Genomic DNA, 18,634 nt, shown 5'->3' on the forward strand with positions numbered 1-18,634 from the left:
GTTCTCACTCATAGGCGGGAACTGAACAATGAGATCACTTGGACTCGGGAAGGGGAACATCACACACCGGGGCCTATCCTGGGGAGGGGGGAGGGGGGAGGGATTGCATTGGGAGTTATACCTGATGTAAATGACGAGTTGATGGGTGCAGCACACCAACATGGCACAAGTATACATATGTAGCAAACCTGCACGTTGTGCACATGTACCCTACAACTTGAAGTTTAATAATAATAAATAAATTTAAAAAAAAAAAAAGAAAGAAATGAGAAAAGTCTTTAATATTACTTTTCATATTTAACATTTTTGTTGCTCTTCATTATATAGTTAAGATCCATATTTCCATCTGGAATCATTTTTTTCTAAGACTTCCCTTATTATTTTTGTAATCCATTTATGTGAGTGACGAATTCCTTCAGCTTTTGTTTTTTTTGCAAAAATTCTTTTTCCACCACTTGAAAGATGTATTTGCTGGGTATACAATTTTAGGTTGACATTATTTTTATTTCTTACTGTAAAGATGCCACTCCATTATCTTTTGGTTTGTATAGTTTCATTTAATTTTTTAAAATGATTTCATCATTTTAATTTTTACATGTAAGAAATATGCTTTTTTATCTGCCAGCTTTTAACGTTTTCTTTTCATTATTAGTTGTCTTCAGCAATATGATTATGATGCCTTTTTATTTTTCTTCATTCTTATTCTGCTTGGGATCTTTAAGTTTCTATTATCTGCAGGCTTATTACTATCTTCAAATTTTGTCTATCATTTATCTAAATTGGCTATCATTTTTTCAAATATGTTTTCTGTTCTTCTTCTTTTATGAAACTCCAATTATGGAGTTTTGTTTTTTAAAGTTTTAAAAATCTCATTTCATTTTAGCTAATTTCTATTATTTCTTCAGGTTCACTTAGTCTGGGATGTTGTAAACAAAAATACTATAAATTGGGTAGCTTATAAACAACAGAAATTTATTTCTCACAGTTCTGAAGGCTGAGAAGTCTAATATCAAGTCACCAGTAGATCTGATGTCTGGTGAGAACCTGTTCCTTATAGATAGTACCTTCTAAATTCATCATCACATAATGGAAGGGGTGAGGCAGCTCTCTAGGGCCTCTTTCATAAGGGCCCTAATTTTATCCATGAGAGCTCTATTTTCATGACTTAGTCACCTTCCAAAGTTCCTACCTCTTAATACAATCACCTTGGGGGTTAAGTTTTAACATATTAATTTTGGGAAAACACAAACATTCAGAGGATAGCATTCTCTGTTCTTTTCTAGTGTAATGTCTAATGTGCGGATAATGTTTAAATTTCATATACATTTATCTCTCTGAGGCTTTTTTATGTCTTCCATTCCTTCCTTGGTCACATTCATGTTTTCCTCAACCTTCTTGATTATCTGTAATATTCTTTTAAAGGCACGTTCAATATTTTTCATCTGCTAGTTTTATCATCTCTTTCATTTCTGGATATGTTTCTATTGAGTTATTTTTTCCTCTGGTTATCATATTTTCCTGATTCTTTATATGCCTGCTACTTTTTATATACTGGATATTGTGAATTTTACATTTTTGGTGGTATTTTTGCCTTTTTTCAGTAGTGTTCAATTTTTTCCTGGAACGAAATTAAGTTACTTGGAATCTGTAGCTAATTTGTCTCACTACTGAAGTGACGCTCCTAGATCTGATGTTCCATGTATTAGATCTCTGCAGTTTCATTGGTAGTAACATAAAATATTCTTAGCCTTTTGTGAGCTCTGGGAATTGTTCTGCCTTATCTTTTTGGTAGCTCTTTTATAGGCCCTGAGTAGCTTCTACACATGGATGCACAGATTAGTACACAGCCAAAGTCTCAAGGATATCTGTCTGCAAATCTCTGGTATTCTGTCCCTGTGCAGTTTATTTTGCCTTATTAGTTCTAGCTATTTTTGCAGCCTCAGTCTCTCATCTCGACCTCCTCAACTAGATGAGACCATCAACCTCTCTATGAGTTCTAGTTTCCTGTACCCAAGCCTGGGAACTATCTTCAGTCACTAACACAGAACATTTGTGAAATGTATTACCTTGGTTGCTATCCTTCTCTCATCTTCTTCTATGTTGCCTGTTGACCAATATGTGAAAACTGTTGTTTAATATATTTTTGTCCAATTTTCTAGTAATTTAAAATAGGAGGTTAAATCTAGTCTCTTTACCGACTTTCTGACAACTACTGCCTGACTTCTCCAGCCCTAAGCTATAATTTCTCAGTATTTTTATTTTTAATTCCAATACAAAAATAATTATTTATGGTATATAGAATGTCATGCATCCTAGTTGCCTACATTTTTTCAGTCATTATTGCATTTAGAAACTCCATCATGTCTGTAAGCAGAAGTAATTTGCTATATTTTAACATAAAAAGTTTAAAGATACTAACTTGTTATAACTGGTAACATGTATAATATTGCATTTACTTATAATATTAAGATCAATTCTTTTTGCATGGAAAAATTTCAACATACTTTAAAAATAATTTTCTGACTTGATACTCATAAAAGCTCTGTGAACCAGATAAATGTAGAAGTGTAATTATCACTATAAAGAAGCTAAGGCCAAGCAAGATTCATTAATTTTTCTCAAAGTCACATATCCTATAAGTGATAGAGATGAGAATTAAACCCAGATCTGACCAGTATGACAATACTTTTTTTAACTTTCCAAAGTTTGTCTTACTGGAAGATGTAGAGCTCTATGTGAATTAGCAAAACATCTAGTATAGGTAGAAGTGTTGTTTTTGTTGTGTTTTAACTTGTGTGATGTAGTGGAAAGAACCATTTTAAGAATAAGCAGATGGTTTGTAAACATGATTCAATCTAAATAATAATACAACATGGAATGTATATAAAACAAGCAAAACAACATTCATATAACTAGTGTTTATTTAGTTTACAAAGCAAAAATACAGACAGAATTGTTAAGCTAGAGGGCATATTGTAAATGGAGAAAAATGAGAGTTAATGTATGCCTAATGGTTAAGACAATCAAAATGCCTACTTAGAAGAGCTGTCTTTTTTAAATTTCTCAGGAGATTTAGTTAAGTAATTAATCAAATGGTCTTTATCTTTTGAAAGGGGCACAAAATAAAGAGCACAAAAGTAAGAAAATTTAACTTTTTATATCTCCTCATTTCTAACATAGTGTCAATGCCTTTGATATATGAAGTTAATTTTTATTTTTCTCTCTTTCAAAAGATAATTAATTTGGAGTCTAGTAATTATAATTTTATTTGAAAAAGGCATCTAATTACATTTGTAAGCATCTTTAGCTAGTGACATTTCTTGACCTCTCCCCCTTGCATAGCAAAAAGGTTTTGTGTGATTCTTCTGTGAAAACATAAGGTCTAGTTAAAGAGCGGATTGGGTAATCATGACTTACATGATAAAACTGCTGGCAAAATATAATTGCCAATCATCCTTTTTTTGGAGTAAATTGTATGCCTATTATATGAAGGCAGTTTATCCATTGGAAAGGCAAGGCATCCTTCTTGACTTTACACAAATCACTGCCCAACTTCCCCAACCCTAAGACATTACTTTTCAATAATCCTATGATCGATTTGAAGATAAAAATAATCATGCTTGTTGTGATACCTTCTAGTTGCGTTTTTTTCTCTCTCTCTCTCTTAGAGTTGCATTTGGGAACTGCAATGGGTTGGCTGTGGTGGATTTTATACAGAAGACAGTACTGTTAAGCATGGGGACCATTGACCTATATAGATCAAGTGACTTATACCAGAGACAACCACGGTCTCCTCGAAAAAACAAACAGTTCATTGCAGGTAGGAGATAAAACAAGATGAGTTATGAATTTGATTTGTTCATCTGTGTTCTTACTTTTAGATTTCTTGTCTTTCTTCTGTGATACTATTCTAATGCATGGCAAAATAAAATCAACATAATTTACAAAATCACGTAAGCAAAATAAATTGGGCAGAAGCATTGTGAGAATCTTTGACAGGGTTAGGGGTGTATAAGTTTAAACTTTAATTTCCTGTTGAAGTTAAGAAGCATCTCAAGTTTCTTAGGTTTAATTCCTTAAAAAAAAACAGAAAATAAGAAGCTATTAAATGTAAAAATGCTACGAAAATTAGGGCTCTGTAGTTGAAAAACCTGCTTGCAATGGTTGTGTTAAACAGGTTGACTTCTAAAATATCTAGCCCCTTTAAAAAGATAGTTTTAGGTCATTCACTACTTTTAATTTTTTAAATTAATTCCATAGTGTAGCTGACACCTTTCCTTGTTGGATGATGACCTTCCTGGAGGTATTTTCACGATTCAGTAAACATTTTTCATTAAAATTTTTAAAGTACTATGACAGATGGCATTTTTTTTTTTTTGGCAGGATCAACAAATTGATGTATTTAACTGTAAAAGAAAATAAACTTAAGATTAATTAGGATTTAATGCCAAACTTTGATATGCCAATTATCCAAAGTTTTACTGAAATTTTAGTATATATCCAAATAGTTGGCTTTGGAAACACTGCCAAAATTTTGCATATTTTCTGTCCATTGACAGTCCGGTTGGTAAAAAAAAAAAAATTAGGCCAAAAGGTTGAGATGAAAATGCTTCTATAATATTAAGTGTTATTTTAGACAATCCTTTAAAATCTTCTACTTCGGGCCAGATATGGTGGCTCATGCCTGTAATTCCAGTACTTTGGAAGGCTGAGGTGAGAGGATTTCCTGAGGCCAGGAATTCAAGACCAGTCTAGGTAACACAGTGTGACCCCATCTCTAAAAATAATAATAATAATAATAACTTTTAAAATTTTTTAAGTAAAATAAAATTTCTACATATATTATTTAAAATAATCTATTAAATATTGATTACATTACTAAATATAACCATAGGAAAATATTTTATAATAAAAAATAAAAAGGGTATATGATGGTAGGTGTTATTTTCCAAATAGCAGGCATGTCAAATTTAACATCCAAGGGTGATAATAAATGAATTTCCTTTTTGGACTAATGAAAATTGTTATACTGAAACTCTTCTTGTTATCCTTTCTTTTGCAAAACTCAATCATTTCCAAATTACCAGTTTAGACCCTTTTGAGGGGCGCAAAATTTCTCTTTCAGAAACCAAGGGTTTTTAGTGAGGAATCTCAAATTTTAGCAATATTTTAGGAGAGCTAGAAATTTCAAATTCTAGAGATTTTGCCTCTATCACTACCAGATTTTGAAAGGAAGACAAAATAAAAAGCAATTGTACATTCACATAACATAAGGTTTCCTCATGATTGGGAGAGACAAGTTTGAAGTTGATGGACTCTAGGGTAGAAAGGTGTTGGGGGCAGTAGGCTATTTATAATTAAAAATTTAGTTCCTCAGTCACAATAACCATGTTTCAGGTGTTCAGTTTGCAATGCTAAAAGCACCAATATAATCAGAAAAGCTGTGAATCCTATGATAACATCTAAATCACTTGCTGGATATACACAGTGGGGCAAAAAAAGTATATATTTTGACAAAGGTAATGCAATTGTTATTTAATTTAAATTAAACTGCTTGAACCTTAACAGTTACTACTAGAGCTTAGAACATTGATGACTTTAAAATCAGGAAAATCTGTGAAGTTATAAACTCAGTTTGTGTTTAGTGTACAAGATAACAAAATCAGAACTCACTTTATATTATAACAATGAAATATTAAAGACTGAAATCTTTAGCTTTCTTTTTAATTGTGGAAGGATTAAAGACAATCATTTTTATATTATTGAAATAATTTATACATATTAGTTACAAGCCAAATAATTGTATTTTGTAAAAACATTTAAGGAAAATATGCCATCTACTTTTATAAGACATTTAAATAAGATAAAAATATTTGTAAATATTTTTATATTAAATATTTAAATAGATTAAAATTATTACCACATTCTCATCATTCATCTATCACCTCTTACTTTATAATTGATTTATTTTATTAATATCGCCTCTCTAATTTAATTACCTAATCTTGCTGCAATTTCTTCATCTTGGCTGTTCTAGATTCTGGTATGATATCACTTCCTTTCACTTTAGACTTTTTTTCTCTTTCTTCTGCCTGCTGCTGATGCTGGTGTTCTGGCATGTTCCAAAGACAACTTTTGCATGCGTGGCCTGTCTAACTTTTATCCTGATTTAACGAAACGGATCCGTACATCCTATCAGAGTAAGTTATATAAAGGTTAGGCAAATAGCCTTTTTAAGTCATAATGCTTGAGTTAAATCCATACATCAGTGCTCAGTAATGTGTTTCTTAAAACACATTCAGCATGCATGCAAATTTTTGTTTTGTTATGGTGTGCAACCTGATAATTTTCATAAAAATTATTATAGAAATATTTCAATCCATTATTGTCCTGTACCCATTCAATCATACCCATTGTTTTTGTGTTTATTTCAAACCATGCAGACCATGTCCTGCTATTCCAACAGTAACTGTCTTTTATTTTGAGAAAGAAGAGCTATGATGCCCTGTAAATAATAAAACTTATTACTGATACCAGTATGAGTAATAAGTCAATGCTTTCTTATTTTGGCAGCCTTATGCTTTGGCCATTTTATAGTACTATTCTAACCAGGGACTAACCATTTGCTTATTTTAAATAATTATATCCCTTGAAGATAACTAAGTATTCCTGATTTCTGATTATTTTTATTAAAATATACAAACACGTATTTCTATGGTGATTTAAGGCACCCAAACATTATAAAGTAGGATAATTAAGGTAAAAAGTAAATGAGTAAATAAGATAAACATTTACCATGGTAGCAAACACAGATCCGAAGTTGTCTAGAGTAAGCAATTATAAAAACTGGCATAGAAAGGATGAAGAGTGAGAGTGTGTGTGACTGGAGGTACAGATGACACTAGTGATGTTATGGGTAAATATTTATTGACATAAAAAAAGTTTATCATATGTTAATATATTCTGTTAAAAAGCAGGCTACTTTACAATATGTAAAAAAAAATGGCCTTAGAGTTGTGTAACATATACATTTTATACACACACTCACACATATATGTTGTTTGTAACCTGAATTTCTTCAGACCTCACCAGTTCATAGATACTAATGGAATCTTATCAGTAACATAACCTAAAACTTAACTGGTTTATGCCCTTAGCTTACATAAGTCAGTCTCTGTGAAATCCTCAAAATGTTCCTGGGAGTGTCCAGAAGTTGAGTAATTTTTGCTCATAAATATTCTCTAGTTTTCTACTCTAGCAGAGCACCCCCTTTCAGGAATCTTTCCCACTCTCTCTGTTCCTGTTGCCATGTGTGAGAATATTGGTATCTATGTTGGCTTCTGCTGCTCCTAAAACAGAAGCTTATTTGATACTATGATAACTATGATATTTCTTGACATCTGAAAATTGTATGAAATTTCAGTTTCTGTAATAAAGTTTTATTGGGACACAGTCACAATTATTCATTTATATATTGTCCTTCAGTGCTTTCACACTACAATGGCAGAGTTGAGTAGCTGCAGCAGAAACTATATGGCCACAAGGCCTGAAATGTTTACTGTCCTATTCTTTACATTAAAAATTTGCTGGTTCCTGCTCTGTGCCATTTTTTCACACCCATCCTCTGCACCACATAAAGAATTTCAGCCAAAACTTTTCTGTAAATAGTCTCAGCATGGTTTAATACACATATTCAGACTTCAGAATCCCAGTTTAGCCTTCTGAAGGTAGGATCTCCTACATTGTGTGTGTGTGTGTGTGTGTGTGTGTGTGTGTGTGTAGAGACAGAAAAGTTTCTGGAACAACACTTTGTGGATTTTATAGACTTCTTTTAGCTTTACAATATATTCTGATTTTTCTGAATAAACTTGTAATTATTTTATGGTAAGAAGCTAAATTGGAGACTGAAGATCAGGAGCAGAAACGGGCTCTTAGATCATCAGGATCCGATAGTATCAGCCATGATGTAAAGTTTTAAAAAGTTCTGAGAAATCTCAATAATATATTTTCTTATATTTCTTATATTTCCTTCAGAATTTTTTTTAAAAACCTTCATTCAGGATCCTCTAAAGTATAATTTCTATCAACATCTTCAAATGGATTTTCCACTATTCTCCTCTTAAGCCAAATTTTTGTATCTTACTACCATTATGATTTACTCATATTATTCCCTCTCTGGAAACGCCCTACTAAAAGTTTACTTTCTATAGTAAGCCTTTCCTACCACCATCAGAGCCACGTTGTGCCAATTCCTTTATTTAAATGCTTCCAGTGTCCAGGTTTGTACACAGTACAGGCTTGCTTGAACCATTTAGTTGACATTTAGCCTGGATTCATTTGTATGGCTCCTTACTTTTATACTTATGCTCTACCTTTCCAAATGTATGACAAGAATCTCAAGATCATATCTAAAATTCTTTATATTCTCTACATCTAGCAAAAGTCATAAGATCTGTAAGTAAATGATGATGTCAGTAGGATAGACAGAGCATGGCAGCAGGCATTTTTTCTCTCACATGAACTACCAGGGAACTTTTCAAATCTGACAAATGAGAGAAGAACTAGGTACTGAGTTCACCAGAATTTTGCAAAAGTAATCATAATTTCTAACTAGAGACCTGTTTTATGTCAGAAGTAAAATCAAGTAAGTAGAAGGACTTAAAGAAATTCTCTGTATCTCTACCAGTGAGCTCCACAGGGGCTCAGACAAGCCCTAGGATTTAAAATCAGATTTCCTAAAAGTCTTCTCTGAATGATCAATATTGTATATTATGAAAAGGGATTGATTCTTTAACCACTCAAAGGTATATCCTACAATTGCTTTTCAAAATACATTTTATGAAAATTTGACTTGAAGTTTAACTATTGGATAATATAATCTGATTATATTTCTATAGTCTCACTTTATTACAGTAGACACTATTCAGCCTTTTCATGAATTGTTTCTTAACTTTCAGAAAAGCATATATGCATTGTTCATATTTGGGGTGATAGAACCCAGTTCCATTGATTATGTGTTCTACTCTGCTAGTCAATTTGACTCAGTGTTATATTATCTAATAGTGATTATAACCCTTTGAGGCAGATTGGTACATATTAGTATATTTCTCTACACATGAGAAAATTGAAGTTGAAAAAAATGAAATTAGTCTCTCAAAGTCACACAGAATAAGTGGGACCCACACTTATGCCTATCTGACACTAAAGTTACTCGATAGGCTTTTCACTGTATAATCTTGGATCTCTAAGTGTCTTTTTAAAAGTTTCAGGAACATTGGAAACCAAGTCCTTTATTTTATAATCAGAAAACACCTCAGTTTTTACACACTATCAATGAAATTATATCAATGACTCCTTTACTGGTCAACTTATTCCATAGGTTAGGCTCCAAGCAACTGACCTCCCCAAATCTTTAAATTACCAATCTGCAAAACTTTCACATCATAGAATAATAAAATTTTGTAGTTAGAAGAAAACTTTCATATTTTACAGATTATGATTTTTAGAAGCATAAAAACGCTTTGAAAAGAACAGCAGACATCTGATCAGATTTACATTGTTTTACCTTTTCCATTTATTAGCTACTTCATTCATTTATAATCTCAAGGCATTTAATCACTCTGAGTTTCTTTCTTCTAATATATAAAGTAAAAATCGCAATTTCTATCTCCCTTAGAGAGTTGTAGAACTTTTCTGGGTTAATGTTAATAAAAGTGATTCTATAAATGTTAGTTATTATAATTATTATAAAAGATGAACCAACCCACATCACAGAGAGGTTAAATAACTTCCAGAATCATAAGCAATCTGTGGAATAGTTAGGGCTAAAACTCAGGCTGCTGCCTCATTGCCTAGTAACAGTTCTACTTGTGATAATCACATACATTTTGCTATTTAAAAACTGATATTATGCCATTTGAATTAAGGGAAGTTTGAAAAGTAGGCTTAATTTAGAGGATTGTCTACATTGCTTGTGCATCAATTTCTAGTTGTGCATCAATTTCTAGTTATGCAACAAGGGATCCTTTGGAGAGTCCCGGGCCTATTATCCCTTTCTTTTCAGAGGGCAGGGGGATGATAACAGATCCTAAAAACATCTGAAAAATAAAGAAGAAATCAAAGAAAAGGGGATGATAAGAGAACTAGCCAAGAAAGGCAAATAAGTATTTTAAAATGAACAGAAAGACAGGAATGGAAAAGTAAACAAAAAAAATTAAAGAAGGAATGCTTTAAGAAACAAAAATCAGCAAAAATGATGGTGAACAATAAATGGGGAAAAATTCATTCATTCAAATAATATTTTATTGAGCATCTCTTGTGTCAAACATTTTCTAGGCATTAAGTATATAGTGATGAGTGAAACAGTTATGGTCTTTTCCTTTCATTTATAATAGGTAATATACAGATAAATAAATTCATAGATAATTGAAAAAAGGTGGCAATGCAATGATAGGGAAAAATGAGATAAGGTGGACCTATTTTTGAGGGTGTTATCAGAGAATGGCCTATCCAACACAGAAACATTTAAGTGAAGTTGTAAGATAAGAAATAGTCAAAGCTTTAGATTCTCACTACCAACCAAGATAGAAAGATAGAGTAACAGGTACCAGATTTAACCTCCTACCTGAAAACCCCACACCCATTCCCCCAAAATAGACAAAATAAATGAAAACAATGGTTTTTAAGACACAGGATATCAAACAATGAAAAAAAAGTGATGGGACAGATGGGAAACCTAACTATCATACCCATTTACTAATCTCAACATAATTTCTGGACGTAGCAAAGGGAGGGGAAGCCCAGGAGGAAACCATTGAGCTTTTTAAGCTGGGAGATGAAGATGAGAAACCAGAGGAACTAAAGCATCTGCAGCTCACAAAAGAATTTCAGAGAGCTACAGTGTTTCCTCCTAGAGCAAAATGCTGATCAACGTATACATATGATGCAGCTATCCAGGAACAGGAAAAGAGCCATCTGAAAGGATTAAAGGAAACAATGCCCAACACTCAAATAAAGGAAATAGTGCCATTCCCACTACCCCAACTAGAAAAAGTTTTTAACTCACATCCACTTCTATTTAACATTGTACTGGAAATTTTAGACAGTGTTGTCAAGCAAGAATAAGAAATAAAAGTTATCTAGATTGGAAAGGAAGAAGAAGGGAAATAGTCTTTGTTCACAGAAAACATGATTGTCTATGAAGAAAACTTAATGAAATCTACCAAAAACAGCTACTAGAACTAACAATGTGAGTTTAACAATGTGCAGGATATAAGGTTAATATACAAAATTCCATTGTATTTCTATATGCATACAACATTCTGAAATTGAAATTTAAAATTACCATTTACATTATCATCAAAAATAAGAAGTACTTAGCCATAAATGAGACAACAGATATGAAAGACCCACACATGGAAAACCAGAAAACATTGCTGAGAAAAGTTAAGAAGACTTAAATAAATAGTTACACCAAGTTTATGTCTCACAAAACTCAATTTTATTAAGATGGCAGTTCACTCCAAATTGATTTGTAGTTTCATTGCTAGATCCCAATAAAAATCCAGCAGATGTTCTTGTAGGAACGACAAACTGATTCTAAAGTTCATACAGAAATTCAAAGGATTTAGAGTAGCCAAAACAGCTTTTAAAAAGAATCTCTTCTTGCATTAGTTAACTTAGAATAATGGCCTCCAGCTCTATTCATGTTGCTGCAGATTACATGATTTCATTCTTTTTTATGGCTGTGTAATGTTCCATGGTGTATATGTACCACATTTTCTTAATCCAGTCTACTGTTGATGGGCATTTGGATTGATTCCATGTTTTTGCCATTGTGGATAGTGCTGCAGTAAACATATGCACGCATGTGTTTTTATGGTAAACCACAAGTTATATTTCTTTGAGTATATACATAATAGTGGGATTGCTGGGTTGAGTGATAATTTTGTTTTAAGTTCTTTGAGAAATTGCCATATTGATTTCCCCAATGGCTGAACTAATATACACTCTTACCAACAGTGTGTAGCATTATCTTTTATCCACAGTCTCTCCAACATCTGTTATTTTTTGACTTTGTAATAATGGACATTCTGACTGGTGTGAGATGGATCTCATTGTGGTTTTGATTTCCATTTCTCTAATGATTGGAGGTGTTGAGCATTTTTCATATGCTTGTTGGCTGCATGTATATCTTCTTTAGAAAGGTGTCTATTTATGTCCTTTGCCTACTCTTTAATGAAATCAGTTTTTTTTTTGTTACAAATTTGTTTACATTTCTTATAGATTCTGAGTATTAAACCTTTGTTGAATGCATAATTTGCAAATATTTTCTCCTATCCAAAATGTTGTCTGTGTACTCTGTTGATAGTTTTTATAGCTGTGCACAAGCTGTTTAGTTTGATTAGGTCCCATTTGTCAATTTTTGTTTTTGTTGTAATTGCTTTTGGCATCTTCATCACGAAAGCTTTGTCAGGTCCTATGTCACACGAACATAAAGAAGTGAACAACAGACACTGGGGCCTACTTCAGGGTGGAGTGTGAGAGCGGGGAGAGGATTTTAAAAATACCTATCAGTTACTATACTTATTACTGGGTGACTAAATAATCTGGACACCAAATTCCCACAACATGCAGTTCACCAACCAAGTATCTGTTCTCTTCAAGAGACTCGCCCAATACATAAGGACTCACATAAAGTTAAGGTAATGGAGTAGAAAAACACATTCCATGCAAATGGACACCAAAAGTGAGCTGGAGTAGTTATTCTTATATCAGACAAAACAGACTTTAAAGCAACAATAGTTTAAAAAGACAAGAAAGGACATTAAATAATGATAAAAGGACTAGTCCAACAGGAAAATATCACAATTCTAGATTTATATGCATCTAACACTGGAGCTCCCAAATTTATAAAACAATTACTACTAGACCTAAGAAATGAGATAGATAGCAACACAATAATAGTGGGGTACTTCAGTGCTCCACTGACAGCACTAGACAGATCATCAAGTCAGAAAGTCAACAAAGAAACAATGGACTTTAACTATACCCTAGAACAAATGGACTTAACAGATATTTATAGAACATTCTACCCAACAACTGCAGAATATACGTTCTATTCATGAGCACATGGAAGATTAACAAGGATAGACTATATGATAGGCCACAAAACAAGTCTCAATAAATTTTTAAAAGTCAAAATTATATCAAGTACTCTCTCAGACCACAGTGGAATAAAATTCACACAGTGGAATCAACTCCAAAAGGAACCCTCAAAACCCTGCAAATACATAGAAATTAAATAATCTGCCCCTGAATGATAGTTGGGTCAATAATGAAATCAAGATGGAAATTTAAAAATTCTTTGAACTGAATGATAATAGTGACACAACCTATCAAAACCTCTGGGATACAGCAAAAGCAGTGCTAAGAGGAGAATTCATAGCATTAAATGCCTACATCAAAAAGTCTGAAAGAGCACAAATAGACAATCTAAGGTCACACCTCAAGGAACTAGAGAAACAAGAACAAACCCAAACCCAGCAGAAAAAAAGAAATAGCAAAGATCAGAACAGAACTAAATGAAATTGAAACAAACAAAAAATACAAAAGATAAATGAATCAAAAGGTGGTTCTTTGAAAAGATGAACAAAATTGACAGAACATTAGTGAGATTAACCAAGGAAAGAAGAGAGAAGATCCAAATAAACTCAATTAAAAACAAAAGGGAAATATTACAACCAATACAATAGAAATACAAAAGGTCATTCAAGACTACTATCATCACCTTTATGCACACAAACTAGAAAGCCTAGAGAAGATGGATAAATTCCTGGAAATATACAACCCTCCTGGATTAAACCAAGAAGAAATAGAAACTCTGAACCAACCAATAACAAGCAGTGAGATTGAAATGGTAATTTTAAAAATTATCAACAAAAGAAAGTCCAGGACCAGATGGATTCACTGAATTCTATCAGACATTCAAGAAAGAATTGGTACCAATCCCATTAAAAGTATTTGAAACTATTCCAAAAGATAGAGAAAGAGGGAATCCTCCCCCAAATCATTCTATGAAGCCAATATCACCCTAATACCAAAACCAAGAAAGGATATAACAAAAAAAGAAAACTACAGACTGATATCCCTGATGAATGTAGGTGCAAAAATCCTCAACAAAATACTAACTAACCAAATCTAACAGCATATCAAGAAGATGATCTACCATAATCAAGTGGGTTTCATACCAGGGATGCAGGGATGGTTTAACATGCACAAGTCAATAAATGTGGTATATCACATAAACAAAATTTAAAATCATATGATCATGTCATTAGATGCAGAAAAAGCATTTGATAAAATTCATCATCACTTTATGATTAAAACCCTCAGCAAAATCAGCATAGAAGGAAAACAACTAAGGGTAATAAAAGCCATCTATGACAAATTTACAGCCAACATTATACAGAATGGGGGAACGCTGAAAACATTTCTCCTGAGAATTAGAAAAGAACAAAGATGCCCACTTTCACCACTTCTAGTCAACACAGTACTGGAAGTCTTAGCCACAACAACCAGACAAAATAAATAAATAAAGGGCATACAAATCAGTAAAGAGGAAATCCAACTGTTGCTGTTTGCCAATGATATGATTGTATGCCTAGAATACCCTAAAGACACATCCAAAAAGCACATAGATCTGATAAGTGTATTTGGTAAAGTTTTAGGATACAAAATCAATGTACACAAATCAATAGCACTGCTATATACCAACAGTGACAAAGCTGAGAATCAAATTAAGAACTCAACCCCTTTTACAACAGCTATAATGAAATAAAATAAAATACTTAGGAATTTACCTAACTAAGGAGGTGAAAGATCTTTACAAGGAAAACTACAAAACACTGCTGAAATAAATAATGGACAACACAAAAAAATGAAAATACACACCATGCTCGTGGATGGGGAGAATCAATATTGTGAAAATGACCATACTATCAAAAGTAATCTACAAATTCAATGGAATTTCCATCAAAATACCATCATTATTCTTCACAAAACTAGAAAAAACAATTCTAAAATTCATTCACACAGAACCAAAAAAGCCCACATAGTCAAAGCAAGACTAAGCAAAAAGAAAAAATCTGGAGGCATCACATTTTCTTGACTTCAACTACACTACAAAGCTATCGTTACCAAAACCTCATGGTACTGATATAAAGAGAGTCTCATAGACCAATGGAACAAAATAGAGAGCCCAGAAATAAAGACAAATACTTGCAGCCAACTGATCAACAAAGCGAACAATAATATAAAGTGGGGAAAGGACACCCTATTTAATAAATGATCCTGGCATAATTGACAAGCCACATGTAGAAAAATGAAACTGAATCATCATCTCTCCCCTAATACAAAAATCAACTCAGGATGAATCAAAGACTTAAATCTAAGACCTGAAACTATAGAAATTCTGAAGACAACATTGGAAAAACCTGTCTAGACATTGACTTAAACATAGACTTTATGACCAATAACCCAAAAGCAAATGCAGCAAAAACAAAGATAAATAGATGGAACTTAATTAAACTAAAAACTTCCTCACAGCAAAATAAATAATCAGTAAACAGAAAACCCATAGAGTGGGAAAAAATTTTCACAAACTATGCATCTGACAAGGACTAATATCTAGAATCTATAAGGAACTCAAATCAGTGAGGAAAAAAATCAAATAATTCCATCAAAAAGTGGATTAAAGACATGAATAGACAATTCTCAAAAGAAAATATACAAATGGCCAAAAAACATGTAAAAATGCTCAGCATCACTAATTATCAGGGAAATGCAAATCAAAACCACAATGCAATACCATCTTTCTCCTGCAAGAATGGCCATAATTTAAAAATCAAAAATAATACATGTTAGCATGGATATAGTGAAAAGGGAACCATTTCACACTGCTAGTGGGAATGTAAACTACTACAACTACTATGGAAAACAGTATGAAGATCCCTTAAAGAACCAAAAGTAGATCTACCATTTAATCGAGCAATCCCACCACTGGGTATCTACCCAGAGGAAAAGAAGTCATTATATGAAAAAGACACTTGCACATGCATGTTTATAGCAGCACAATTCACAATTGCAGTAATATGGAACCAACGCAAATGTCCATCAATCAACGAGTGGATAAAGAAAATGTGATATATCATGGAATACTACTCAGCCATAAAAAGTAATGAAATAATAGCATTTGCAGCAACCTGTATGGAGTTGGAGACCATTATTCTAAGTGAAGTAACTCAAGAATGGAAAACCAAACATTGTAAGTTCTCACTTATAAGTGGGAGCTAAGCTATGAGGATGCAAAGGCATAAGAATGATACTATGGACTTTGGGGACTCAAGGAAAAGGGTGAGAGGCAGGTGAGGGATAAAAACGACACATTGGGTACAGTGCACACTGCTTGGTTATGGGTGCACTAAAATCTCAGGAATCACCATTACTTATCCATGTAAATAAACACGACTTGTTACCCAAAAACCTATTAAAATGAAAAAAATTAAAAAATTTTTAAAAACTAAAACAACTCAAATTTTTGTTAAGTAAATGGATAAACAAATTCTGGCAAATCCAAACAATGGTGCTCTACTCCACAATAAAAGGGAATATACTATTGATAAATGCTACAACATGGATGAATCCAAAATAATTGTAGTAAGTAAAAATAATCAGGAAAAAAAGGACACATTACTGTATGATTCCATTTATACAGAATTCCAGGAAATGAAAACAAATGCATAGTGTCAGAAAGTAGATTAGTAATTGCCTGGGAATGGGAAGGGACACATGTGATGAGGGCTGGAAGAGAGGGTTACAAGAGGGCACAAAGAAACTCTTGGGCATGACAGATGTGTTTATTATGTTAATTGCAGAGATGGTTTTATGGATGTATACGTATGTCAAAATGTATTCTAATAGTACATTTTATAAACATATTAATTAAACCTTAACAAGCCTATTTTTTAAAAGAAGAACTAACGCAAAGAAGAGCAGGGAACAGCACATTCCAGACAGTGAACAGCTTATAAGGTTATAGGCCAGGCGCCGTGGCTAATGCCTGTAATCCCATCACTTTGGGAGGGCGAGGCAGGCGGATCACCTGAGGTCAGGAGTTCGAGACCAGCCTGGCCAATATGGTGAAACCCTGTCTCTACTAAAAATACAAAAAGTTAGCCGGGTGTATTGGTGGGCGCCTGTAATCCCAGCTACTTGGGAGACTGAGGCAGGAGAATCGCTTGAACCTGGGAGGCGGAGGTTACAGTGAGCCGAGATGGTGCCATTGCACTCCAGCCTGGGCAACAAGAGCAAAACTCTGCCTCAAAAAATAAATAAATACATGAGATAGAAGGTTCTAAGATGGTAAAGGGCTTAACTATATCATCTAGAAACAGAAAGAATGCAAGGAAGCTGACAGTGTTGTGCAGAAGAGAAAAAAATGAGTGAAGATTTTGTTGTAGAGATGAGTAAGGACAAGATCATAAAAGCTTCTGAAGTAATTATAAGAAATTCTATTTTAATGTAAGCAGGGGAATGATATGCTTTGATTTATGACTAAAAATATCCACACTGCTGTGTGAAGAAAATATTGTGGAACCAAAAAGGAAAGCAAGCTGGTGTACCCATTAGAAGGCGAGTATTGCACTCCAGCAGGAAATGAAGGTGGCCTTGACTAGGGTGATAGCAATGCTGTGGGAGAAAAAAGGATAGATTCAGAAATCATTAGCATTTACAGAGCTACTGATTATAATTCAATGTGAGAGATAAGAGAGTGGAATCAAAGATTATTCCCGGATTTTGGCTTGAGCCACTGATTGTGATGATATTTTTCACAAAGGTGAAGAAGTTTGAGATAGGAGGGGGCATGTGGTGGTAGGAAATAAAGAGTTCAGTTTTAGACATGCTAAATTTTATTATGTCTTTTGTATAAATGGAGATGTCAAGTGGACAAGTAAGTCTGAATATCAGATGAGAGGTCTAGGGCAATAATTTGAGTCTTTAGCGTATAGGTGGTATATAATGGCATGGGAATAAATGAAATTACCTAGAAGAGGAGGGAAAGGAGGAAGCGGAGAAGGAAGATGACAAGAGAGAAAAAGAGAAAGCGAGAGAGAGACAGAAGGAAGTAGGGAAGAAAAGGAGACTTGTGGATAGAGATGTCAGGAATTTGACATTTAATTTCAGGAAGAAGAGGAGTTGCCGGGGAGAAGAGAAAAAGGAAAAGACCTTCACAGAAGAGAAAACAAACAAACAAAAACTGGGGAATGTTTCAAGAAGTAGTAAACTCCATCAGATGCTACAGATAAGCTAAGTAGGATAGGTTCAGAAAAGTGATTAGAGTGTGTCTGGCTCTGCGAAAGTTGTTAGTGACCCTTTAAAAAGCAATTTTAGAAAAGCAATGATATAGAAGCCAAAATATTGTTAAACTGAAGAGCAGCAGGTGAGGAAACAGCACAACCGAATACCTCTTTAAAGATATTTGGTTATGAAGGGGTGCCAAAAAATAGATTAATACCTGGATTGGAGTAACATGTTAAAAGGAGCAGTTTGGAGTTTTTTAAATTTTAGAGAAAAG

General features: G+C 33.3%; 1 protein-coding gene across 6 annotated transcripts in view; it reads left to right on the forward strand.

Annotated features, from left to right (window-relative positions):
* The window catches only part of STXBP5L (syntaxin binding protein 5L), a 494,315-nt gene that overhangs the window by 348,666 nt on the left and 127,015 nt on the right, over positions 1 to 18,634 (forward strand). For 4 of the 6 annotated variants that reach the window (XM_038003392.2, XM_007985662.3, XM_038003398.2 and 1 more), the window contains 2 exons: positions 3,669 to 3,820; positions 6,129 to 6,200. In XM_038003392.2, coding sequence (XP_037859320.1) covers positions 3,669 to 3,820; positions 6,129 to 6,200 — 224 coding nt within the window. The remainder of the gene's footprint in view (positions 1 to 3,668; positions 3,821 to 6,128; positions 6,201 to 18,634) is intronic. The other 2 variants (XM_007985660.3, XM_007985661.3) reach the window with 1 other exon arrangement.

This window comes from Chlorocebus sabaeus, chromosome 22 (assembly GCF_047675955.1).
Source record: "Chlorocebus sabaeus isolate Y175 chromosome 22, mChlSab1.0.hap1, whole genome shotgun sequence".
NCBI classification, from domain to species: Eukaryota; Metazoa; Chordata; class Mammalia; order Primates; family Cercopithecidae; genus Chlorocebus; species Chlorocebus sabaeus.